The 27,230-nt window shown below is 37.1% G+C and overlaps 1 protein-coding gene across 50 annotated transcripts in view; it reads right to left on the reverse strand.

Annotated features, from left to right (window-relative positions):
• The window catches only part of PCM1 (pericentriolar material 1), an 84,075-nt gene that overhangs the window by 30,772 nt on the left and 26,073 nt on the right, over positions 1-27,230 (reverse strand). For 32 of the 50 annotated variants that reach the window (XM_043559578.1, XM_043559489.1, XM_043559479.1 and 29 more), the window contains 16 exons: positions 26,894-27,003; positions 25,205-25,421; positions 23,231-23,429; positions 21,908-22,081; positions 21,247-21,404; positions 20,896-21,131; positions 19,624-19,778; positions 19,355-19,484; positions 18,248-18,388; positions 17,553-17,743; positions 15,328-15,531; positions 13,766-13,985; positions 13,515-13,660; positions 12,807-12,997; positions 10,601-10,772; positions 7,064-7,422 (listed from right to left, as the gene is read on the reverse strand). In XM_043559578.1, the coding sequence (XP_043415513.1) occupies positions 7,064-7,422; positions 10,601-10,772; positions 12,807-12,997; positions 13,515-13,660; positions 13,766-13,985; positions 15,328-15,531; positions 17,553-17,743; positions 18,248-18,388; positions 19,355-19,484; positions 19,624-19,778; positions 20,896-21,131; positions 21,247-21,404; positions 21,908-22,081; positions 23,231-23,429; positions 25,205-25,421; positions 26,894-27,003 (3,003 nt within the window). Of the gene's footprint in view, positions 1-7,063; positions 7,423-10,600; positions 10,773-12,806; positions 12,998-13,514; positions 13,661-13,765; positions 13,986-15,327; positions 15,532-17,552; positions 17,744-18,247; positions 18,389-19,354; positions 19,485-19,623; positions 19,779-20,895; positions 21,132-21,246; positions 21,405-21,907; positions 22,082-23,226; positions 23,430-25,204; positions 25,422-26,893; positions 27,004-27,230 lie in introns of those variants that run through there. The other 18 variants (XM_043559570.1, XM_043559637.1, XM_043559627.1 and 15 more) reach the window with 2 other exon arrangements.

The raw sequence follows: 27,230 nt of genomic DNA on the forward strand, positions 1-27,230 counted from the left end.
ATGGCAGGCCTTATATGACCCAAATTCCCTACTAGACTACAAGTTAACAATTTTTCAGTGTTAGGAAATACAAGAAAGAATCCTATCCAGTCTACATAAAATGTCCGTAACAGAGAGAAGAGTAATGGGCGCTTGTCAAATATGTGTGCCTTCTTCTTATAACTCGTGTGTAACAGGACTTGATTTAAAAGGTCTTACCCACCATAGGTTATCTATATATCCTACTAAATTTTCCTTGCTATATGGTACAAGATAGGACTTCAACTTTATTTTGTTCCACATGGATACTTGGCTATATCTACCCTCTTCCCAATGAAGTAAATGCAACCTTGGTCAATATATTAAATGTCCCTATTTATGTTTACTTCTGAGCATTATTTAAATGGCATATGTATTCCAATGCCATTTTCATTCTTTTAGCCACCGAAGTTTTACAGAATGCTTAAATATCTGGTAAGGCAAGTCCCACCTAGCTTCTCTTCTTTTCTTGGCTATTGTTAGACATTTGTCCTTCCATACAAGTGCTGACATTATTTTTTCTAATTTCAAAAACAGTCCACAGTCCATGAGGATTCAAAATGGAATCACATTAAAAGCATTTCTTGAGAACTGATATTTAATAATTTTACACATTCTCTTCTAAAAAGTTATGTTTGTTCCATCTTATTTCATGTTCTTCAAAAATATTTACATTTTTATAGATGTAGTACTTTCCTTGTTAAACTTATCCCTAAGGATTTACCCCCCTATAACTTTGGATACTACCACGGGAAGAGTATTTCCCCCCAACTTCCATTCTTCTGTTACTACAACAGCTAAAAATACTTGCACTTATTTTGTAACCAGCTACTCTACTAATTTATGTTAACTTTAGTAGCTATTTTCCAGTGTCTCTTGGGCTCTCTCAGAAAAATATAAAATGCTTCCATTTATTTATTTATTTATTTAACTTTTTTGTGATAATGCTTTCCAAACAATGCTAGACAATTATGATGGTGGAGAGGGAACCCCTGTTTAATTTCTAATTTTGATACAGATTATCTTTGGAGTATTTTCATTTACAATGTGGTGATTGGCATTAGCTAACAGCCTTCATTATATCAAATATTAAATATCTGTCTTCTTAGGTGCATTTTACTTAAAAATTTTTACTAGGAATGACTTTAAAGTTTATATAATCTACCACTATGATTATATGACTTCTGTCCTTCAATTTGTTGATATCAAAATTATGTTGACAGATTTCCTGATAATGAATCATGATTACATTTCTGTAATAAACCCTACTGACAACAGTCTAATATTTGTTTTGATTCATGGCAGATTAAATTTGCTAACATTTCACTTTTCAATTTACATTAGTAACTGAGATTGATCTGTTGTTTTCTTTACTGAACTGTTACCTCTCCTTTTCACCTTTCCCTATATTAAAGGTGTCTAATCTGATTCATATGTTGTTCCTGTTGTTTTCGGCAGATAGGACACACCAGTATCTTCTTTTCATCGTGACCAGTTTGAATACAGGACTCCCGACCTGCAGTACTCTTCTGTCTGTGTATGGGCACTATTTCACTTTTTTCTACTTCTTGTGTTGTCTGATGTCAGTTTGGTTCTTTTTTTATCATACAGAACTTGTTCTTCCAGTCTGGAAGCTTAGAAGATGTTTACTTTTTCCTTGGGATTAAGGAATTTTATCAGAATATACATAGGGGTATGTGGATACCTTCCTCCCTTGCCTCCCAGCTGGACAACAGTTAGCTGCATTTCTACTAAATTCAAGAGTAGAATTCAGTGATGCATCACTTACATATTAACACCCAATGCTCATCCCAACAAGTGCAGTCCTTAATGACCCTTGCCCATTTAGCCCATCCCCCCCACCCAACACCCCTCCAGCAACCCAGAGTTTGTTCTATTTAAGAGTCTTATGGTTTGTCCCCTCAATTTTCTAGGCCAATAATTTGGGACTTAATAGCAGTTACCCTTTTTTTTGAATAATCTAAACATTATACGTGAAAACCATTTTTTCTAGTTCTATAGAATTTGTTATTTAGTTTAATACACTTAAGTGTTTTTAGGATTTTGTTCAAGTGTGTATTTCCTTCAATAACTGTTTTTACTGGATTTTACCTGTTCTATCTAGAGTTCAGCTTCTGTGGCTTCTCTCTAGCTGCTGGTCCCTTTTGCATGCACTGTTACGTTCACTGGATGTCAGGACTCCTATCTACCCTGAAGGCTGGACCCAACTGTAGGTAGCTTCACTGGCATGCAGACAGCAGTTGGAAGCCTCACTCCTACAGTGAGTGAAGCAACATTCTCACCACCAAGTTGTCAGTCTCCCACCAAGACAGTAAGAGGAAGCTTTTGTACTCAGTCTCCACAGCTGCAAAGGCAATGCTCTCACACAGGCAAGGTAGGGACAATGGAACCTACTTGTTCAGGGACACTCTTTCCCATTAGTACCCTGAAGTGGCAAAAGACTGCTATTCTTCGAAGGAAGGAGGGTGTAAGAATAGTAGGAGGTGCACAGAAGCCCATCCTCCAACCAAGTCTTCCCCGGGACTACAGAGCTCTGATCTTTGCCCCCAGCATTCTCAGAATGAGACAAGAGAGCCAAAAGCCTTGCTACTTACATGCTCCAGATCACAGTAGCTGCCCTGCTAATAACAAGGTAAGTTCCCCAAATACTGTCGATTTATTCTCTGTAACATCCATTCTGGAATTAACCTTCCCTTTTTATTTTTAAGGCCATCATTCAAGTTAGGACTTTATCATTTCATATTTGGGTTCCTAGTTTCTTTGTTGGTCTCTCAGACTAAAGTCTAGCCACTCTCATTCATTCTGCATGAAACTTACTGGAAAAAGAGCCCTCTTGGTTATTTTTGACCTTCACATAAACAGGTCTAGCAATAAGGGTATACGACTGACAAAAGGAAAAGGTAAAATGGAGAATTAAGGAAGACTACTGAGACTCCAGAGTTCCACTGGCTAGGCCAGCTAGTAGAACACCACCACCACCACATGTTCATTAGCATAAGGGATCTCCCAACCCACCTCATCACTCTTTCCCTTGCCCACAATCTGTGTTACTCAGAATGAGTGGAGACATAGCTAGAAAAAAAACATACTTTTAGCTGTGTCTCCACTTTAGCGACACAGCTCAGCCATGGCACCCTGGAGACCTTGCACATATCCACAAAAGCGACACAGGTAAGGACTGAACTGCAGCTGAGTCTAAGTCTTGACAGAAGGCCTTAGGATCCTCCTGGAGCACAGAATATGAGAACATGGGAGGCTTGTGAGGAACTACTATGTGGCCATTTTTTATTTGCCTCCCCCCACCCCCTCGTAAAGCTGTCATGAAAGTATTTTTTATCTCCTCCTGGGTTCTGATGAAATAGGAGACCTTTCTTTCTCAGGCTCTGGGGACACACCGCCAGACTATAAAGTGGACTGTAGCTGCAGCACGGCACCGGCTCCCCAGTAACGGGTCCTACCACTCATGTTGCAACTGTCATCTGGCTTCTTCTGTTTCAGTGTCCCCTTGTGGCATGTAGAACAAAGAACACAGGGAGCTAGGACTCCCAGATGCTCTCATTTCTATGCCTACGTAAGTAATGAACTCTGTGACTCTAAAAAGGGTTGTTTCTTTGCTGGCCACATCTGTCAGGCCTTGCCCTTCCCAATGCTTGACATGCATTTCAACTCAGTCTTCATCAGTAAACAACAGGAGAGGGAAGAGAAGAAAAATGAAAAGACTCAGGGACAGTTATAGTACATTAACAGTTCAATCTGATTTTCCAAGAACGGGGAAGACCTAGACTATAGGATCCCACTGCTTTCTAACAATATCAAAAGAGGGAATGGACCTGCTAGAGAGTAGCCAAATTACAGGTCTGATGCATCCGGCCAGGCAAGAAACATCTGGCACAGCAAGAAATGATGCTCAACTCAAAGTCTGAATTAGGATGGAAGTGTAAAGAATTGTTACTATCACTCAATTTGTACCACCTTACTTCACATGCAGTAATATGTACCTTTACATATAAAGACCTACTAAAGATGAAAATACATCACCATCATTGCAAACAAAGCTAAGTGAAGATTTAGCATGCTACTGCTGAAAACTGTCCATAAGTGCAAAACACACGAGCAGTTCAGTCTAGTAAATCAGGGACAGTATAACCAGCTGTGCTCTCTCTCAAGACAGCAGCTTAGGTCCCACCACACTGATTTATTTGTCATACCCTATTTCCTTCCCCAGTTCCTCTCATCTTTCCCTGCCTCATCCTGCCTCTAAACTTTTTTTTTTTTCATTGTTACTAGTTTGGAATGCCTTCCAATATTTCTCTTCATCTACCTACATTTAAGACAAGTAAATACTCTTTTTTCTAAGAAATCATGGCCATTCCTACCCCATAAAAGAGCACTGGTCTAGCTCAGTGCTTCTCAGACTTTAATGGACATATATTCACATTAAAACATCTGGAATTTTGGGGTGCCTTAATCAGTCGGTTAACCATCCGACTTCGGCTCAGGTCATGATCTCATGGTTCATGGGTTCAGGCCCCACACTGGGCTCTGTGATGACAGCTCAGAGCCTGGAGTCTGCTTTGGATTCTGTGTCTCCCTCTCTCCATACCCCTCCCTGTTCACTCGCTCGCTCTCTCTCAAAAATAAATAAACATTAAAAAAATTAGAAAAACAAAACATCTGGAATCTTGCTAACATGCACACTGAAAAACAATGTATACTCATTCAGGCGGTACAAGGTTGGACCCAAGAGCGCATTTTTATAAGCTCCAAGATGATGTTGATGCTGCCTGTCCCTGGTTCACACTTTGAATAGCAAGGGTTTAGCTGACTAATTTGATTTTGCTCCCTATTAGTTTGACTCTACATGTATTAGATTCTGCTATCAAGTCTTTTATTTTTGTGTGTGTGCCTTAAAGTAGGGCTCTCACTGACAGATGGTTTTGAATGCTTGTCAAACAAACGTGTATGTATGTTTCTGGCAAGTATTTTTATACTTAGAAGAGACCACATGGATCAGAATGTCAACCTTTGCCTTGAAGCAAAAAAGCTGAATTGCATATACAAAACCATCATTCCTTAGAATAAAGGGGTTTCAAAAATAGAAATATACCAGCTATTTCTAGGCTTAGGTAGACATGGCCATTAGTTGGCTTAAGAGTCCCCTAAGAACCTGCTGCCCAAAGTGAAGTCCACAAACCAAGATGGATAACAAATGGGAACTTGTTAGAAATGCAGATCTTTGGGTCCCCACCCAGACAGAATCTATCTGCCTTTAAACAAGATTCCCAAGGGAGGAACAGTAAAGTTTAAGAAGCACTGCCCTAGCACACTCATATTAACCGGCTGAATGAGAAAACACTAGAAAATAAATGTTCGTGTTTCTTCATTTGTTTGCATGACAAAAAGCATTTTTGTGGGAGCAAGGTAAGAGAGAATAAAACGTTGACTGGGTCACCCAAGGGACCACTCCCTAAAAACGGCCACAGTTCATTATCTATCTACTTAAACACCCTCCAGTGGCACCAAGAGTCATCTTGGAGAAAGCAGAGTAGTTGGATTTCATTCATTTGAATCAGTGACTAATTTGCTACATAAAATCAGCTCCTCCCAAACCTATATAACTGGGCAAATATTTTCAAGGATGGTAACGTGTGTGCTGAGAAAAATATCATCCCTGTTCAAATTTGCTTGCTTCGCCATCAAATCAGACTCTTCAGATGGGAGTAGCGGTAGGAGGCAAGGACATGAAGGACAGATGATGAACTGAAATGAAATAAAGGAGCACCTATTCTTTCTTACATATATAGTTTTCATCAGAGTTCTCAAGTGTTTCATTAACCATAAGAGGCTAAGAAGAATGCTGTGAATATCTACAAGTGGATTTTTACTACAGGGTTTCCTAGGACCTCCGTATCTTTGCATGTATTGTGAGTTTCCAAGAGTTAGCCGTGCACAGTGATTTTTCAAACTTTTCTGATTATATGCCTTCAATACATTGTTCTTAAGCACCAAATACTATCTCCCGAACCCAGAAGAACATCTCAGAGCCACAGCCAAAAAGCATCCCCTGAAAACTTGGAAGGAGCATCCTTTAATATTCCAGATTCTAGAGCTAGACTTGAGTAAAATTTAAAAAAAAAATCATAGAATATCTATTCTTTTAAAGAGGCACACAGTTAACACTATAAAAAGAACTTTAATTAGATACTCAATGGCCAAGATTCAATAAACCTAGGTAAATGTTCTACCTTATTAACTAAGGGTAATTTCCTAAAGGACTAAGAGCAAACTTGTTTTAAAAGTGGTTTCATCTATGATATTCAAAGACTGCAATGTAGTTACAGGCCCAAAGTTCTTTAAATGAATCAATCAAGGATGTAACCAGAAAGTGCTGGATGTAGGATAAGATGTACTATTAAAAAAGAGAAAGGGGCGCCTGGGTGGCGCAGTCGGTTAAGCATCCGACTTCAGCCAGGTCACGATCTTGCGGTCCGTGACTTCGAGCCCCACGTCAGGCTCTGGGCTGATGGCTCGGAGCCTGGAGCCTGTTTCCGATTCTGTGTCTCCCTCTCTCTCTGCCCCTCCCCCGTTCATGCTCTGTCTCTCTCTGTCCCCAAAATAAATAAAAGCGTTGGAAAAAAAAAATTTTTTTTTAATTTAAAAAATTAAAAAAAGAGAAACATTAAAACTTGGGCATTTCGGCAGCTTTTAGTAGGGCACGTCAGCAATTTTAATAACCTTCAAGATACGGACAATATCTTCAAAGCTCATAGTAACCATATACACAGGAAATATAAGAAGCTTTAGAAAGCACAAAAAAAGAATACCATGTCTTAAAATAGCTACAACATTCAACACTATTTGATAAATTTTATTTAAAAAATTTGTAAAAGTGACTAAAAATTACTTTATTCAAGTAGGTCTAGAATAGTTTATCCATTTAGCTATAATGAAATTAAGTATGTCAACATGCCAGAATAAAGTTAACATTTACACTGATCAATACTCAACAAACTTTAATACTTACCAATATTTTTAACTCTGCTTTTCAGCTGGGTAGAATGCCTTTTCTTATTCTTTGACTTGGGAGTTTTATCTTTAGATGCCAGGCTGGCCTGTGCAGATGCTTTTCTTGCCTTGAATGTTTTAGTTACTGTTGTTGGATCTACTGGATCAGGCATACTGCTAAAGCTTTCTAAAGACTCTTCATCAAACTGGCGTCTTCTCCGGCTGGTATCTAACTGATTTTTGCGATTACTATTTGTAGTTTTCTCTACAGGCACTGGAAATCCAGTCTTGATAAATGGTTTTTCTACTTCACCTTCCTGGTCATATAACCATGGTGTCCTACTGTTTTCCACCTCCTCTTCGGGCTGTTTTTGATTCCTTATCAATGAAAATAAGTTTTTATAGGTACAACAGATTCCTATGTTTACTGGAAAACTGTAGATACAGTTTACTAGATTTAGGTAGATAAAAACATCAACAGGCTATAAAAACATTTTTACAGAAATAAACTAAATACGCAAGTATTATGAATGCTAATGTGCTAAATTACTTTGAACTTTAATATTACATCCTTCTCATTAAACCATTTTCATTGGCAAAAGTTTCAAACAAAAGATCTAGCATTCATGAAGCAAAAGAGTGGGAAAGAAAAATAAAAAGGGCGCCTGGGTGGCTGAATTGGTTAAGCATCTGACTTCAGCTGAGATCATGATCTCAAGGTTTGGGAGTTCAAGTCCCACATCATATGGACCGTCCCGCTTTGCGTGAACACAAGTCCCGGAGTTCCCTTCAAGTGAGCCCGCCCCTTTATTTCTCTCTCTCTCTCCCCTCCTCCCACCTCGCCCCTCATGGGATTCTCTCTTTCTCTCTCTCTCTCTCTCTCTCCCCACCCCTCATGGGATTCTCTCTTCTCTCTCTGCCCCTCACTCACTTGTACCCTCTCTCTCAAAATCAGTAAATTAAAAATAAAAATAAAAAAAGGATGGGACATACAAGGAAAAACCAAAACACATGCAGGAACAGCTGAGAAAGAGCTGTGTGTAACAGAGGGTTTGGGAACACACAGAGATCTGTTGTCACCTAAAGCAGTTCAAAAAGAACTGGAATTTGGTGAAAACAATTGTCCATGCAACTGGTAATTTACTCCTCCACACATATAGTTTAGTTCTAATGGTGTGCTAAACACTGACATCCTTTAATATATTCATAGGTATACACTGATCATCTAAGTTTTAAAAAAATATGTATGTCTACCGGATTTCTCAGAAATTTTAAGATGCCAATCAATGTGCTTGATATTATAAATGTCTTAGAGGAAAACATAGTCAGCAAGATGTCCAAAACTTTTTATCATAGAACCTGACACGAACAGTGTTCCGAAGAATGTGATTTGGGAGACTGAACTATAGGATCCAACATGAGACAAAAGTTAGCAAACCTATGTTCTACAGGCCAAATTCAGCCTGCTGCCTGTTTTTGGATGGCCTGGGGGCTAAACTGATTCTTATATTCTTACATGGTTGAAAAAATATCAAGAGAAACAGTTTGTGTCACAAATTATATGAAATTCATATTTCAGCACCCACAAAGTGTTATTGGAGCACAGTCACTTGTTCACATTGTTTCTGGCTGCTTTTGTGCAAAAATGGCAGAAATAAATGGTTATGACAGGCACTATATGGTCTGCAGTATTTATTATCAAGCCCTTTACAGTAGGAAAAGTTTTCTGACCCCAGCTCAGGACTACAATGTTTCATGTGACCTCTTGTTATCTCCAGCCATTTAATTCAGGGAACCTACCTAATAATAGTTGAGATTTTGGGGAGGTCTAATCTGAAGTAGGTCAAATATCTCAAGTAATACTAGATATCCAGATCCATCCTTTTTTACTATCAATTATGTACAAAATATGGATAGTAATGAAGTAAAGACCTTCCAATAGTAAAGCTATTCACTAAAGCTTTGAATAAGTGTTTATTGCTTATGATGGAAATTCATTCAACCATCATTTCTGAATGGCAACTATGCCCTAAACACTGTTAGGCTCTGACGAGGGAGTATTTTAAAGAGCAATAAGGCGTTTAATGGGAAAAAAATGGTTAGCAGAGCTAAGAAAAAGTCAGGAAGGTCAACCATAGGATTCCCAGGGTCTAATAAACAGTTGAATTCTAAGAGTTTTTGTGTCATCACGTAAGAAAATCTATGATTTAATAATTAAAGTGTCAAAATATTTAAGAGCCCAAGACATGCCCAATCCATAACTAAAAAGTAATGTGAATTCTGTATTTGTAAAGGGCTAGGAAAGACAAAATCAAAGAGATACTTCTTACAGAAGAAATACTACAATGAACTGACGTCTAAGTTTTCATCCTTCTAAAAAGTTTTTTCTGAGGGGCGCCTGGGTGGCGCAGTCGGTTGAGCGTCCGACTTCAGCCAGGTCACAATCTCACGGTCCATGAGTTCGAGCCCCGCGTCAGGCTCTGGGCTGATGGCTTGGAGCCTGGAGCCTGCTTCCGATTCTGTGTCTCCCTCTCTCTCTGCCCCTCCCCCGTTCATGCTCTGTCTCTCTCTGTCCCAAAAATAAATAAAACGTTAAAAAAAAAAATTAAAAAAAAAAAAAAGTTTTTTCTGAAATAAATAAGAGTAACAATAAAAAGGCTATTTTTACCAGCTGGCTATCAAAACCGTTTTCCAGATTAACACACACATGAAAAAAAGCTATAAAAATATTAAATGATTAACCGGACTCAAACCAAGTAGTCTTTTATACTATTTGAGTCAAAAGTTTTATTTGGGAAGACTATTCTATTAAAAAATATTAACAGTGAGAAAAAAGTATATGTATAACACTGAGAAACAGAAAAAGATATCCTGACTCTGACTGATACCATATTTCACTGATCTAATAGTACACTCCACATCACATTTAGATAGGCCTTAAGAATTTATTCTAATCAGGAGCTATGAATCAAGGAGCCATCACTTTACAACTATCGTCTAGAAGTTAATATTAGTTTCTAGCCCTAAAGTGAACTTAAAGACAGATAGCAAACCTGGGCAAAAGACACTGTATGGGTCACATCTTCTCCTTCCAAAATGAACTGCACGAGACACTCTGATCAAAACTGTGATACCAGGGTTAGCAGTAGGTGTATGCCCAAGAGGTACCTGATCAGATTATCAGTTTCACATTCCCAACGCTATCAAGCCGAATAGAAGCAGCCTGCCTAATTATGTTTTCAAATTATGTATAATTAGATGTAATCACAAAAGTGACATTTAAGAATATAATGGATTTGGGGCGCCTGGGTGGCTCCGTCGGTTAAGCGTCCGACTTTGGCTCAGGTCGTGATCTCACGGTTCGTGAGTTCGAGCCCCACGTCAGGCTCTGTGCTGACAGCTCGGAGCCTGGAGCCTGCTTCACATTCTGTGTCTCCCTCTCTCTCTGCCCCTTCCCTGCTCATGCTCTGTCTCTCTCTGTCTCAAAATAAATAAATAAACATTAAAAAAATTAACAAAAAAAAGAATATAATGGATTATGTTCACAATTAAGTACCTTTGTTTTTCTGCTCCAATAGAAGAATTGCTTTCAAAAGGTTTTGGAAAAGCCATATATTCTGTTTTCCCTGAAGAATTCTGGGCTAATGGTTGCTGTTGTTCAGTGGGTGTCGAAATATTCTGAGAAAAATCTCCAAAATTAGAAGGAAATAAAGGGCTGAAATTCATACCTAATAAATAAAAGCAATGGATAAGACAACAACAAAGTGCCTGAAGACCTAAATATAAAATTAAAAGACAGTTTTAATTAAATGTGCCACTCAAATCCACCAAAACAAAAAACTATTAAATACATTAACATTCATTTGTTCAATCACTGTTTACATAGCTCAGTCCACTAGGTTTTCCACATTGGTGATACAAAAATGGATAATGATCGTCACCCTTCAGAGTTAAAAGTTAGATGTAACAGTACCTGACCTTTATCAAATGACCGGATACTGGACTCTACTGTAGGCATTTACCCGTCACTTTGTTTAATGCTCAAAACAACGCCATGACACAGGTATCGTATTAATTTTACCACGGAGAAAATCGGCTCAGAGATTAAACAGCTAGTAAATGCAAGAGCAGTTCAGATCTCAGGTCTGCACAACTCCAAAGCTTTTATTCTTTCCACACTAATTTAACTGGGAAAACAGACCAAAACTAACCCTTTACCATACAGTGCCATATCAGATGTATTTGAGGGGGCTACTAACAACTCGGGGAGAGAAAGGGGTGAGAAAAGTCTTCACAAAATTACTTTGTGAAGAATGAATAGTCTTCGCCCAGAGTTGACACTGGTATGAAGTATATTTCTGCAAAGGAATTACATGTGCAATTATTTATATTATGTTACTTAAAAATCTACTCAAAAAAACGTTTGTTGCCAATATTTATACCCAAGAATTAAAGTGCTTGTTAAATTTGTTAACGCCACTGCTTTTATAATCTTGCTAAGAAAATGCAATGCTCTTTTTATTTATATTCACAGAGCCATCCAGCTCTCCAAACCCTTTTCTCCTCCTATATTCCCTGGCAAACACCTTCAACTCCATTTCCTTCATGACACACTACATCTAACTGATCACCTAATGTATTCTACCTCTAGAATTCTTCTGAATTGCTCCTAGTCCTGTACCCCTCCTGCCAATGCCTTGGACCAAGCCATCATTCTTTCTCTAATATTACTGCAGCAGCATTCAATTTTCTCTTCACACCAGCAATATTCTTAGCTCCTCTCTCGTAACTCTGCAACACTATCACTAGTATAATATTCCTAAAATAGAAATCTCATGCTAACCCCCTGCTCAAAATCCTTCAGTGGCCCTTCGGGTTGGCCATGGAAAGTCTAAGCTTCTTTGCACAGTACAGAAGGCCTTTGCTGCTCTCCAGCCACATCAATTACTCTTCCCCTGTGATGGTCCTAAACACTAGACAAACTTAATCACTTCTAAATTCCCCACATGATCTACTGTTTCATTGCTTTGTAACTCTACGTGTCACACTGATTAGAAAGCCCTTTCCTCTCTCATCTCCCTGGAAATAAATTGTGTTCATTCTTTAAATAACATGCTTTCTGGAAGAAAAAAAAAAAAAAAGAAACCTGCTGACAATTTTTTGCCCCAACAAAGAGCAGACCCCTCACCTCACTTGCATCACTGCTACAGCACCCATGGCATTGTGCTGAGCACCTGACACCCTGAGCTTCCTCACTAGACTCTAAATTTCTTTAAATATTAGTTCTACCCTTCTGAATCCCAGTCACTTATTTGGTATCTGAAACATAACGGGTGCAGAAAAAAGGTCTGAATAAAAGCCTAAGCTAAATAAATTAAATCTAAGCCTAAGCTAAGCTTCTGTCTAGTTGTGAATCTCCCTACCAAGACATGCAGCTCCTCTAGAAGAACGCTGCTTTAGTCATCTTTACTCCCCTCATGCTCTACGCGGTGCCTGGTGTGTTGCAGTCATGGGAGAGGATCATTCCCTTTCTCCTTGATAAATGGTGGCTGAATAATTCAAAGGTGTAAGACTAAGCAATCTTCATATGCAGTTTGCTTGATTTCATTAGCAACCATTTTAAGTTTTTCACCATAAAGAATCAACACAGACGAGTCTGTAACTTTCTTTGCAACATCAGAAGGGATAGATAAAAATCCATGCAAGAGACAAACAGTATTCCCGAGCACTTTGCATTTATTTTCAAGTTTTCAGTCACTTACCCGGTGCAAACGATGAAAAGTTAGTAAACCCAGGTAGGTTAAACAGATTTACAGGCTGTGAGGGAAAGCTGAAAGGACAAAATAAACTGGGAGAAGAGGTGTGAGATGCACCACTGCTTCTTTCCTGGCTTCCGGGTTTTTCTGGGTGCTGAGTTTGTTGGCGCATAAGTTCATTTAGCATTTGTTTCAACCTGTAAATATTTAAGAAGTCAGTTAACTTCTAAGTCAGTTATATTATCTTCTGTTTAAAGTAGGTTTAAAGAAAATACATGTAAAAAGTGATTCAAAACATGCAGTAGAAATGGCCTGTTTTGAGAGTGACAGCAAACATCTGCTTGTCCTGTAGGCTTACTTCAGTAACTTGGCCTTTGGAACAAGAAGTGCACTTGTCACTTCGATCAGACAGTAAGCAGAACTCTAAGAAATTGACAGATTTTTGATGCTGGAAGCTTCACAGAGGTATAATTTACATAGCATATAACTCACCTAATAGAAGCATAAAGTTGAATCCTAAAAATTTTTAAAACCAAAAGTCTATGGTATTAAAAGAGAACATTGGGCAAGTCACTGTTTATAAAATCCTCAGGAATTGAAAATGTATGAGTATCCAATTTTGCTCCTGCCCTTTTCTCCCAGAAGATAACTAGAAAACCCCTGCTCAGTTTTAGCATTTTCCATACAGATCTACTGCTTCTAATCACAGATTACCTTTGCACGTTATTCTGTTGCCACGTCAGCTGAGTATAGCACTGGTTCAACTGGTGCATTATAAGGTGTACTTGAGGAGACGCAACATTGCTGGGCATGACACTGTAGGGACCCGTGAGAAGAGTTTGTAGCAGACAAGATAACGTCTGTGGAAAGAAAAAATGTCCTAACAGTTACTGATGACTTGAGAAAAAACGGGCAACGGTTTAGAAGCAAGGTATAAAAAATTTACTTTTGTAGTAAAACTTTACCTGCTGGTCTTGCATCAAAGTCTGACAAATACTGACACTGAAATCCAGTTGTTTCTTTAGCTGATTGATTTGTTCTTGCCATTGTTCTTTCTCCTCCACATAAGAGAGTTCTGACACCCAACGAAGGTTTTCTTGGCGCTGCATGCTGATATTCTGCTGTCTTGTCTTGGCCAAAGGACGGTAATTTCCATCTGCTGAAAAAGGGCGACTGTTCTTCCACCTAACACAGATTTAAAGCATTAGGTCATCGTATGTAATTACTTGGTTTTTAAAATCTGGCAAAAAAACTCCTGATACTGTGGTTCACAGAGCAGTATTTTCTTAAGATCAAAGTTTAAGTTCAAAGGACTCAAAAAGTATAGAAAATGAGGGGGAGGTTGAGGGAGGGAGAAAGGCAATGCCAGATTTCTAGCCTTGTGCAATTATCATTTGTAAGTTTTTTCCACTCTTTTTTTTACTTAAGTTTTACACAGAAGTGTCCATAGAATCCTGTACTCTGCAAAATGAACATTTTATTACAAGCACGTTTCCACTCTTCATGCTTTAAACTTAGCCACATGACATTCCATCAAGTGGAACTACTTAACTATCTTTTATTCACGAAACATTTTACTGTTAGAAATAACAATGTAATGGATATTTTGTTGACAGGCCTTTGTCACCATCGATGATTTTTAGTTTTGCTTAATTCCCCCAAACAGGAGCAAAGATCAAAGCTTATGAATCTTGATCCAGTCTAGTTGGGATCTACCTTGGCAAAACTCTCACGGTACAATAAAAAATGTATTTGGTCTTTATCCCAGGTGCCTGGCATAGAGCTCCCAAACCCTAGGCATCTCCTGAGAGGTAGAAGGTCTTTGCTACTCATTCAACCATAGCTAATGACTCTTGGCAGGCACTAGATAGTTTCATGATAAGGGCAAGTCACTAAAAAATCAACTAGGTGTTTACAGGGTTGGAACTTTCAGCCCCATCTTCAACTTCGAGAGACAGGAGGGGCTAAAGATTGAGTTTAATCAGCAATGGCCAATGATTTAATCAATTGTGCCTATGTGACGAAACGGCCACAAAAAACCCTTAACAGCTGCTTAGAAGAGCTTCTGGGCTGGTGAACATATTGAAGTGCAGGGAAGGTGGCGCACCCAGAGGACATGGAAGTTCTGACCCCATGCCCCACCCATTCCTTGCCCTCTTTCATTTGGCTTTTCCTGACTTGCACCGTTTATAACAGGCAAGTAAATGTGCTTTTCTGAGTTCATGAGTTGTTCCAGCAAATTATGAAACCTAAATAGGGCTTGTGGGAACCCCCTAATTTTTAGCAAAGTCAGACAGAAGTGTGAGCACGTGGAGACTTGGGATTACAACTGGCATCTGAAATGAGGGCAATCTTGTGGGACTGAGCCCTTGACTTGTGGCATCTGCCCTAATTCTAAGTAGTTAGTGTCAGAAATGAATTGAATTGTAAGAACACCACGCTGGTTCAGAGAATCATAGAAGCACTTAGTGTCACAAAGATGTGAAACATCAGGAATTAAGCCAAAAGTTAAAATGGTGAAACTAACCTATTCTTAGCTTCTTTTACATTATAAGAGTTTTGATTCACACTGTTAGGAGGATACATTGAAAAGTTATCATTGGAACTGGCATCTTGCTCTTCTTCTTCCTCCTCTTCATCTGTCCGAACAATTCCTTCAGAAAGGTAACCATCTTCATCTCCTTCTTCATCTAGTGCACACTGAGTAGAACCTCCCCAAGTTGCCATTGTTCTAGAGATTAAGAGACAAAAAGTAAGACATCATTCTAGAGATCAGCTAAATACGTTACCACCTACTATGTGCCACACATTGTACCATATGTGTACATATACATATGTATACTTATACATAAGCATAGATGTACTGATCTATACAATTTCACTTAATCATAGTAATAAAATGGATGGTACTCTTTCCACTGCTGTTATACAGAATATGTTTACTCTGCCTTCCACAAAACAATCCTTCAAATAAATTAAAATAGTAATCATAACCCCCTGAACATTTTTCCTAAACGCCCTTCAATTTTTAACTTGTCCTTGAGTGACAGTTTTCTAGATCAGAGCTGTCCAAAAGAACTTTCGGCAAGAGTAGTAATGATCTATGTACGTGGATCCAATACAGTAAACACTAGGTACACATGGCTAATGAGCATTTAAAATGTGGCTGGTGTGACTGAGAAAATGAGCTATTTTTTTTTTAATTAAAAAAAAATTTTTTTTAAACATTTATTCATTTTTGAAAGACAGAGAGAGCACAAACAGGGGAGGGCTAGAGAGAGAGGGAGACAGAGAATCCGAAGCAGCTCCAGGCTCTAAGCTGTCAGCACAGAGCCTAACGCAGGGCTTGAACTCACAGACCACGAGATCGTGACCTGAGCCGAAGTTGGCCGCTGAACCGACTAAGCCACCCAGGCGCCCCTAATTTTTTTTTAATTTTAATAGGTATAGGCAATGCAGCAGCTGCCATACTGGAAAGCACAACTCTATATGTACTTTTTAATTTAAGTTTACTTATTTAGTTAGAGACAGAAAGAGAGAGAGAGGGAAACGCACACAGGGGAGGGTCAGAGAGAGAGGGTGAGAGACAGAATTCCAAGCAGGCTCTGCATTGTCAGCACAGAGCCCCACACGGAGCTCAAACTCATGAACCATGAGACTATGACCTGAGTGGAGATCAAGAATCAGATGCTTAACCAACTGAGCCAGTCAAGCGCCCTGGAAAGCACAATTTTAGAGCCGTGGTTCCCAAACCTAGATGCTGATCAAAACTATCTAACTTTTCTGAAGTTTAGATGTGTGTTACTCACTCAGAACAGAAAAAAACCACTGTAGGTATAATTTGATAAATAAAGTACAGTTTGGGACTTCAAAATAGGAAAAGTTCTTCTAAGAGGAAGAGAATAAGGTTTGATGCAATGTTCCAGAAATGCCATCTGAGGATATCAAAAGGTTAGGTCCCAACAAACTTGAATTTCAAAATGCTAGCTCTGAGGGGCACCTGGGTGGCTCAGTCGGTTAAGCATCTGACTCTTGGTTTCAGCTCCAGTCGTGACCTCGTGGTTCCTGAGTTTGAGCTCCGTGTGGGGCTCCACTCTGTGCAGAGCCTTCTGGGAATTCTCTCTCTCCCTCTCTCTCTACCCAGCCCCTGCTCGCTCTCAAAAAATATATATATATGTATAATAATAAAATAAATTTAAAAATAAATAAATTTAAAAATAAATAGAAAATGTTGGCTCTGAATACTCCTATATAGATAACTAACCAATCTTACAGATGGCCAATTTTTAAGAAATATTCTAAATATGGAGATTTCAAATGTGAACCCTAAAATCTAAATGTTTCATGTAATAAAACCTTTCCTAACTAATCATTAGAAAATTTACAGACAGGAGATTTTTAAGAAAAAACGTGCTCATTTCTGGCCTGATAGGTAAGTACTATAAAGTAACAAACATTTCGCTTTTTTAAGCTTAAAACATAACTAAGAAAATACGGCTTATATACTCAAGAAAATCTGTATCACCATTTGATCAAGTGCCTTAGTTATTAAAAAAAAAAAAAAAAAAAGAGGTGATGCTATGAGAAGCTAGAACAGGAAACAGCTGGATTTAGTTACATTGAACCACTAAGGTGATGCTCAAACACTAGCCTCCAGGAAACAGCAGATGTGTGCTGAGAGGGGAAACGAAGCTGCCCATCCTACATGCCTTAGGTAGGTAATGTTAAGAAAAAGACTGAAACATCACTTACTTTTCCGTTCTACTCTGCTGAGGCGTACACAGGTTCTCAGATCCATCACTTCTCAATGAAATAGCCACTGGAGATGTAGTTTCAGCTAGACCTTGCCTCCTCTGATGTTCAGCCATCAGAGCTTCAAGCTGCTTTCTTCTCTGTCTTAGCTCTTCCCTTAACATCTCATGTCTTCGCATCTCTGACCACAGCTGTTATTTTAAGTCAGTCAAGTTACTATAATATACTTGGATTTGTTTTAGCCTTAAAGAATGTAAGACAAAGAGTTCTGTTCTCCCTCTATCCTTTTTACACTAAGATATCCACAGTTAAAATAATATTTTTGTGATGAGAGAAAACGAGGCAATCAATTCTTAATAAAAACAAGTAGTAGCCAAATACACTGCGTCAACTATTTAGAGAAAGTTACGATGTTTTCTACAAATCACACACAAACAAAATGGAAAAGAATAGGTCTTTCTAACAGAAATGATTAGTGTTCATTGTAACTAGCCCTTAAACACAATTTTGCCAAATATTTGCTAATAAAGAACAAGACTGTTTTGAAAAGATCCCAACTTAATGACTTTGGGAAGGAAAAAAAAACACTAAAAGACAAAACAGGCTGCATTTAAAAACATGTTCCACAGATACTCAGTTTTCCTTCTTTAAGACGTGATGTTAAGACTCAGGAACAACAGTACAATATACAATACCTCATTATCTACTACTGAAGGATCTTCAGGCTCAAAACCAGATTTGCTTGTACTGGTTTCATTTCCATTAACAGCTGGGGTTGAAGTAACAGCTGGGATATATTTTTTTGTGGGACAATTACCCGCACTAGTGGCTGACAGCTAAAAAAGGATTAGTAAAAACTATTATGAGGAATTAAAGCAACTGTGTTAATTTCATAAAACCAGTTATTTCACCATTTCACTGGGGCTCTAATACTGTATTTAACTTGTCATTACCAGACCTCAATTGACATCTTGATCCAAAGAAAACCTGACATAAGAAAACAAAGATGGAAACACAGGATAAAGCTGAAGACTAGCAGCCAACCCTCAGGAACAACAGAGACAAGAAGGATAAAATGTTACCATGGAAAATTTCAAATACTCAACCCAACTCTGATATGCATCCCTCTGGATATTATTTAGACTATGGAGAAGGGAAAAAGGATTAGATAAGGTAGAAGAGGTTAGGAGAAACATAATTTGATGTGTTTCCCTTTCACTGAAAACAAAACCTGACTGAAGAATAAAGGTAACCAAAACATTTTAAGAAAAATCTCAAAAAGAACTGGTGTTCCCTTCCTGTATCAACCTTATTCCCACTCCTGATTATGTGACATGGTCAAAGTTTGCTCATTCTCCGTTCTAGTTCAAAGATCCATACATACAGTACTATTTAACATGCAAACTACAGATAAAATCTTTTAATTGATTTCCTTAGATAATTCATGATGGTTTAAGGGCCTTCTTATATAATTTTAGGCCAATACAAGATGGAAACGCTACTCCCTTAAAGGCAAAGCTCAAACCAGAATGTTGTAATATAATAGTTATTAATACTTATGTTCTAAATCTAAAGCTGCCTAGTCCAAGTGAAAAGATCAAAGTAACAAAGTCAATTCCTATATGCTATCTTTCACAGTGTAAATGTAGATCCCTAACCTCTTTCGTAAGTTCATCCATTTCATTAATCATAAAACTGATACAAACGTTATCACGTCAGTACTAGAAAAAGAGTACTTTAAATGACATTAGGTTTTAAATATCTTTTTTTCAAACAAATGGGAAAAAAAAGTTCCTAATTACCTGTAGGTCAGGACATGCCTTTTGCAATGCTTGAATTTTCTCTTGAATCCCAATCAGCTTCCTTCTTTCTTCCTGCAAATGTTTGAGCTCTCTCTGTTGCTGCTGTAGTTTAGCCTCATAAAATTTCTCTCTATAATTAAATTAACATTATCATATTTGCAGACTCCAATAAATCTTATAACATTAAGCATGATCTAATACAGTACCCATTCGAGTGTATATAAAAAGCACTCAATTTTTATTAAATGAAGACCATGAGCTTAACATACCTTGCCTTTTCATTTATTCCAGCATCTTTCTGTGTTTTATTGGTATTTCCTCTAGTGTTATTTGCATTCTGTTTGTTGCCTTCTTCTGCTGGGTAGAAATCATCCAAATTTGAAGTAGTGGCAGAGATAACCCCTTGATCTGTTGCATCATCATCCTAAAAAAAAAAAAATCATTAAATTAAAATAATCTTGATATCTAAAGACATTGTCCAATGCATACCTTAAGTACCACTATTCCGTAAAATTTATGTAACATAAAAAGGAGTAGATTAATAAGTACATGATTTTTTGAGAGCACTGAAGTTCATCCTCTACCAATGGCAGGAAAAGAAGTACTAAGACAACAACAAAAAGGTACATTTATAATCTGAATTGCCAATTACCCAATAATGACAAATATTAAGTTGCCTTTTCTTATTATGACCAGATACAGAGCTGTCAAAGAAAAGCTTTGTAAAGAATATGAAAAAGATCAAAAACACACTATCGGATCTGGGAACTCTTGATATTAGGTAATTTTTCTTAAAATGTAATTTTTACATTAACAATTTCAAATAATCAGTGTCTACTGTCACTTGCTTAAAATTTCCTATTCTCTCACTTTAGTCTTCAGTTTGCCAAACTGGTGCCAATAGCTAATAATACAAAGATTAATGAGAATATCTCACATCTGTCCTAACTACTGGAAAAACAACTAAAGTTTTTACCTTCCTAACAGTAGGTCCACATCTACTGTTTAAATTAATGTACTTATTAAGGTGCTGGGGGGGGGGGTGGTTTCTGGGGAGTGAACTACTACATTTTCTTAAAAAACATTTAATTCTACATAATTTTATATTTACTCATGCTTTCTCTGAAGACCTCAACTGAAACTTTAACCTTTGGAAACATCGTTTTAATAAAACCTTAAAGAGTTAGTGGTGACTCTTAATTATAACACTGGCTAGCCAATTTTAAGTTTGTAAATGGGTATTATCTGGTCTTCTTATTTATCTAAAAACCTAATTCATTACTAGTATGGATAAGAAACTGCAAAGAAACTGAGTTGAGACACAAGAATAGAGAGGCTGCATGAGGCCTTTCCACATAATAAACAGAAAAATTAAAGTTCAAGAAAAAATACAAAACTGCCGTAAGTTATAGAAGGCCATGAGAGGGTGCCTGAACAACTGAATGATATCAACTCCAACACTAAAAGAAAGTAACTGACTCAAGAATTATTTCAAGAATTATTGTTTTGACACACAGTTCTTTCAGTCAAGCAGTATTTACCTGTACCATAGCAACAAGATCTTGTAACTGTCTAAGTTTCTGTTTTGCAGCCATAAGTCTATTGATCTTCTGTTCAAATTCAGCATCTTCTGGAGCCTCATCAACCAGACTGCTCCTATGACTAGTTAGCGAAGCCCCACTGACTCCCTCATCTTCTGCTTCTTCCTCCTCTTCCTCATCATCTTCACCTTGTGCAACATGAATCCCCTGTTCTCCTTCTCTATTATAGTGACAATCTGTTGGAAGCACGTATAATTAAAATCAGTAATTTAACTTAAGAACAGTACTAATGAAATAAAATACACTTAGAAAAAACAGTATGTCAAAGTTATCATCAGTAGTCAATCATACCTAAAGAAGGAGGCATGTTTAGAGCCCTTATGTTGGTAGCAGATCTGTTGTTAATTTCACAATTAGAATTGCCTGATCTCCCCTCTCTATTATTAGAAACACACTGTGCATTAGAATTACTATTTACTTCATTCCAAGTGGCAGCTACTTGTGGATTTCTAAAAGAAAGAAAACAGCCTGATGTTATTTATAGAAATAAATAAATTAATTAATTAATTAATTAATTTTCCAAGTTTTAGAACTGCTGATAAAATAATTCCAAACTAAGATCATCACTGGCTATTATTCCATTTAAACTCATATTGTGAATAACTGGCTCTTGCATTTCATAAACTTCTATTAGGAAATTTAAAAAGAAAACATCCAGAAAATCAAAATTATACCTAAAAATAAAGACGGAGGAAAATGTTAAGGTATTTCTTATGGTTTACCTGCATTTGATCTGACAAACAGCAAATTTACTAAACTACTGTACTCCATGCTTCTCTATTTGTTTATCTTTACAGGGCAAGTAAGATTATACTGGCCCAAAGAGTAGACTTAGGCAGACTTACAGGAGAAAAGCTTAAATAAAAAGCAAACAGCACCCTCTTGAGGGTTTTTTGTTGCATATTAGAAATATCCAAGTAGAAGGAACATGTTAGAAAAACAAAATTGTTACCGAAGGTTAGTAACAGGCTCAGAGTTTTCATGTTCAGAATCATACTCTGACTCTTCAGTTTCTTCATCTTTTGTGTTTTCATTTACAGCATCTGTCATCATATCTGATGTTTGTTCATAATAATGAACTAATTCTCTTAGTTCATTCAATCTCTTTCGAACTTCATTTAACTTCCTGATAAACAAAATATAAAATATATATACATATATATATAAAATAAAATACCCATTTCAGCAAAACATGCAGTATTCTCATATACAAGCAGCCAATACAAACAAAATTTGAAACATCCAGGGGGCGTGACTATAAAGTAATGAACTTAATTTCAAGGATACCTTTCTTACTCAGTATCTCACCACTCTATTTTCTAATGTCATGTTAGGGACAAAAGCTTTAAAACAAAAACTTTCAATGGGGCATCTGGGTGGCTCAATCGGTTAAGCATCCAACTTCGGCTCAGGTCATGATTTCACAGTTGGAGGGTTCGAGCCCCATGTCAGGCTCTGTGCTGACAGCTCAGAGCCTAGAGCCTGCTTCAGATTCTGTGTCTCCCTCTCTCTTTGCCCCTCCCCGACTCATGCTGTTTGTCTCTGTCTCAAAAATAAACAAACATTAAAAAAAAATTTTTTTTCAAGTGTTCACTTGAAGCAGATTTGGTTTCTTAATCAATAGTGAAGTAGTAAGTATTCAATTCAAATACTACTTCCCAGGCAAATCCGTGATGTAGGCATTACGAAGCATTTATAGAAGGCTCCTGATTTGAAACATATAGAGATCTATACAGTGTATAATAGGTTTACCCAAATTATTAAATTTGTAGAGTTTCCATTAAGTGCCAGAAACTAGGCCAATGTTTTTTAATGTGTAAAATACCTTTATGAATAGGTATATTATTGTCCCTATTTTGCAGATGAAGAAACAGAGGCTTAATGAGTATAAGTTATGTGTCCTGTGGTCACACAGCCTTCCTTGTGAGGTACAATTTCAAGGCTTTCTGATTCTAGAGCCTGAACTCTGAATTTAGAATCATTTGAATATTAAAACATTTTAATGTAATACCAGCTATTTCTAATCCTTTAGGTGGAAAATGGGAATGCATTAGCTCACAAAAATTATCTGTATTACAATGTCACATTTCTCTTGGACAACTCAAAGAATGCAGTATCACACACACAGTTTCTACCACCTCTTAACAATTCTAATTTATCATAATAAATAAATTCAGTTTTTCTAGAATTTTCAACAATCCAAGAAAAAAACCCATAATTTATCTCCATTATTCAATTCTAATCTATGTAAACAATGTTTGTAAAAATGTTTTACTGGAGTTTTTCGGTTGGATTCAGATGTCCTTCATTTTCACTCTCATTCTGAGCAGCTAGAGAAGCGACAGGATAAGGAACAGATGACGTGAGGCTACTGGCTTCTCCACTGACTGGTGCTAAGCCGGTGGGGGCAGAGGGAGCCACAGCTGTGCTTCTCTGATCCACACTTCTCTGTGGAGAAGCTGAGGAAGGCACAACTAACAAACAAACAAAGGATGAGCTACCATAAATAAACAAATACGGCATCAAGTAACAGTTGGCTTACATATGAAAATAAAAAGTAAAAAATCATTAACATCTTAAATTCTGCAGATTTCAATTTTAGGAACTTCAGGACAGAGCAGCCAGGCCACTTGTTCATTAACATGTTCCTAACCAAACACCACAAACTTAAAACAGCAAGAAAACAGTAAGGAAAGACAAGGTGGAAATCGACAAGAATTAGGATATTCCACTTTAAAAAGTAACCAGTATACTCTCCTGATAAACCTGATTCTAGGTTAAAGTGACTGTAGTACCTTCATACCATGAAATACAGACCAGCAATAAAATTTTCTAATTAGATGATGGCTAACCTTCTATAGTCCTTGAACTATATGTTAATTACTTTTCTGTCCACCTGGACCAAAGATACCTTATGCCTTTAAGGGCAATGAATGAATATTAAGAATCTTTGCACTTTTCTATCTCCATCACTTCAAAACTATTGTCATTTATCTTTCTCACAGGGATGACCATCATTATTTGTTGCTCACATTATCAACTGCTACAGCTGGTTTCCAGCAGTCTCTTCGTTCTATTCCTTAACTGTTCTATCTTTTGCTGCTGCTTTCACAGTTTCCCAGTGTGAAAAAAAATCACTTTTTAAGAGTCATCAGTAGGCAGAGTGCTACTTTTTTTATGTATATAAAACTGACTACAAGGCCTTGAGAACAACTTTCAAAGTTTAAATTTTTCTTAGTTGTGTTCATCTGTATAGGAAGGATAAGCATTGGGATTACATTATACTCTGGAAGAGGAGAGACCGGCAGAGGTTAGGGAAAAGAAAGGAGGATGTTTCAGGCAGAAATACTAAGTTTTGGCATGGGGGGGGGGGGCAGCAGACAAATAGGAGATGGGTAAAAAATAAGGAACAGGGACTCCAGAGATGTTTCTTCTATCCCTGTCTTTAGTAAGAGAGCAGCAGGAATGCTGAATGATGACCAGCTGGTGTTGATCCTACTAATAATCAGCTTCTCTTGCTAGAGCTCCTATTACTGACTGTTTTTAGGTAAGAGAAAGGGACCAGGCTTGAGAAGGAGTCAAGACAGCAACTGAGGACTATTTGAGAGCGGCCGAGTAAGACATCTGTGGAGCAGAAAAGTGGTTCCCATAGTATAACTAGTTCAACTATGCTCTTCCTACTATATCCACCTAAGATGACTATTTATATATTTCAAAAAAGTTACCAAGTTTTTATAGGTTATATAGCCTGTAAGTTATAAACTATGTAAGTTACACGTTTTCTGCACTAAACCCTATGTACTACATAAGTTTTTCGTGTCTCATTTTTTTGGTATACTTTCTAAATCTGTTTCGTAGTTTTTAAATCAAAGTACTAATTTGGATTAGTGTTCCTTCAAAGGAAAATGTGAATATGCTAAAAAATCCAGTATATGTCCAAGTATCTAATAGTTTACCTTCTCTTTTTGTTTCCTCCAAATCAAAATCCTACCAATTTTTCAAAGCCCAACTTTATTCTTTCCCTTTACTGAATTATAGAACACATCGACCATCTATCTGGTTATCATCACAGATTGCCTTGCATCTTAAAAACTTTCCCCATGCAAGTCCTATCTCCCCTCAAATACTGTCATTTTCTTGAGGAACTATGAGTACATTCGTTCACCAGGTATTTACTAAATAACTGTCAGATGCCAGCACATACACTCATGGGTCTTCCACCTATCCTTGCTGAACCAGATTTACTTACATGATGAGTTGTTCAGATGCTGATCTCGAAGTGTATGAAGTTCTCCAAGCAGTTTGTCCATTTTTTGTTTCTTTTCCTGTAATACTCTCATTTTGCTAAAAAGCTGTACTTTCTCATCAGGTAAGTGTTCTGAAACAGATGGATTCCTGCTCTGGGAAACCTCCCTAGTTAATGAAAGACTTTCTGCCTGTCTTCTATTGTCTGGAACAGTTGGAGGCTTATTTAAAAATAAAAAAAAGAAGAAGAAGACCAAAGCAATTAAAGGTTTCATTCTCATTTTAAAAAAGCATAAACATTCTTTCTAAAAAGTGATAAATATTTGCCGAGATTGTGCTGGTGGGTAAGTATATGCCTTTCCATACTATTTTCCCAATGTGCCACTGTAACATATATATGGTTTTATGGTCACACATAACTAAATTAAGGCTAGAAATGTCATACGTTATATGAACTTTCAAAAATCTCATTTTCTCTCTTGCCATCTTTTTAGAATCACCATCATGAACTTTAATTTCTGAACCTATCAGTTTTTCCTACCACTTCTTTCCACTAAGGCTTGGGAAATCATAAAATGAATAAACCACCATTAAGCTTAAATTTTAACTTCTGCTACATTTGCATCAATTTTTTTAAGACAAATGTAAGATTACAGATATAGCTAAAGCTCTAGACATACCAACCCCCAATCTCATTACTCTCTCCAGATATAAACACAATCTCGAATTAGGTTTCTACCATCCTCACATACGTTTACATTTTATTACACCTACAGAAAATATACATCCTTTATGCATTTTTACACCTCAGCCAAGTGGTACCCTTCTTAAACTCGCATTTTTCATTTATTCACTCTGGCTCACTTACTGTAACTGGTTATAGGATTTAACTCTATGCATATATTATAGTTTATTAATCCATTTTCATGTTTATGGACATTTAGATTGTTTCTAGTTTTTTGCTATTAACAAATTGTTGCCATGAACACTCTTATATATATCTCCTTGTGAACACATGAAGAATCTAAGATGGGGCACTGCAGGGTCACCAGAAAAACTGACTGCTCAATCATTCTTGAAAGTAGCAGACCATATTCATTTATTGTCATCAGGTAAGCCGATAGAAGACACTTCGTCTTCATACTCGATTCCAGTGAAGAGGTATTAATTCACCCTTTCTTACTCAAGGCCCGTAAACTGAAATGGTGTATTTATATCATTATTTACAAGTCATTAAATTATAACTTAATAACTCTGTAATTAAACTTAGGAACTTTCTTCAAAATTGTTAGTAAAGTATCATAAAGGCACAGATTCAGATATAACTTAAGTTTTAGAGGTTATGACCATTAGAATATTTGAGAGGAAAAAAGAACATATTATCTAGTAGCACAGAGGGAGAAAATTTCACTTATCACTACATTCAAGGCAGGTTTTCCTCTAATTTAGTGTTTCTCACAGTATAGCCCCCAGACTACCAGCAGTAGAATCACATGGTGGGAAAGCCCACCTCAAATGAATGAGTCGTACACACTTTTGGAGGTGAGGGGAACCCAATGACTAGAAAACTACCTTTTTTTTTTTTTTTTTTTTTAATAATCATAACAGGTGAATTTACGCTCAGTGAAATTTGGGAACCACTAGTTTAATTAATGTAATTTTAAACTCAACTATACTAAAAAAATTAAGTTACCTGAGAATCACGAAGCTGATTATGAAAACGCTGAATCAAGTCATTCAATTCCTCGTTTAGTTCAGACGTGATACTAACTCCAGATAGGCTACCTGCTGTTTCTGTTACAACTGGAAAGAAAATTAACAACTATTCACTAAAGCAAATAAATTAAATTTTAATTTAATTTAAAATTTCAATTTGAGAAGCTAAAAATAAATTCTGAGAGAAAAACAGGAATTAAAAAAAAAAATCTAACCTAATTTATAACTAGTTAATTCTCAGATTTATCTCCCAACCAATCATTTTAATAAAAATTTCCATCTAACCTGAAAACAAAAAGACCCAGAAAACTCCA

The sequence above is a fragment of the Prionailurus bengalensis genome, chromosome B1 (genome assembly GCF_016509475.1).
Source record: "Prionailurus bengalensis isolate Pbe53 chromosome B1, Fcat_Pben_1.1_paternal_pri, whole genome shotgun sequence".
Lineage (NCBI taxonomy): Eukaryota > Metazoa > Chordata > Mammalia > Carnivora > Felidae > Prionailurus > Prionailurus bengalensis.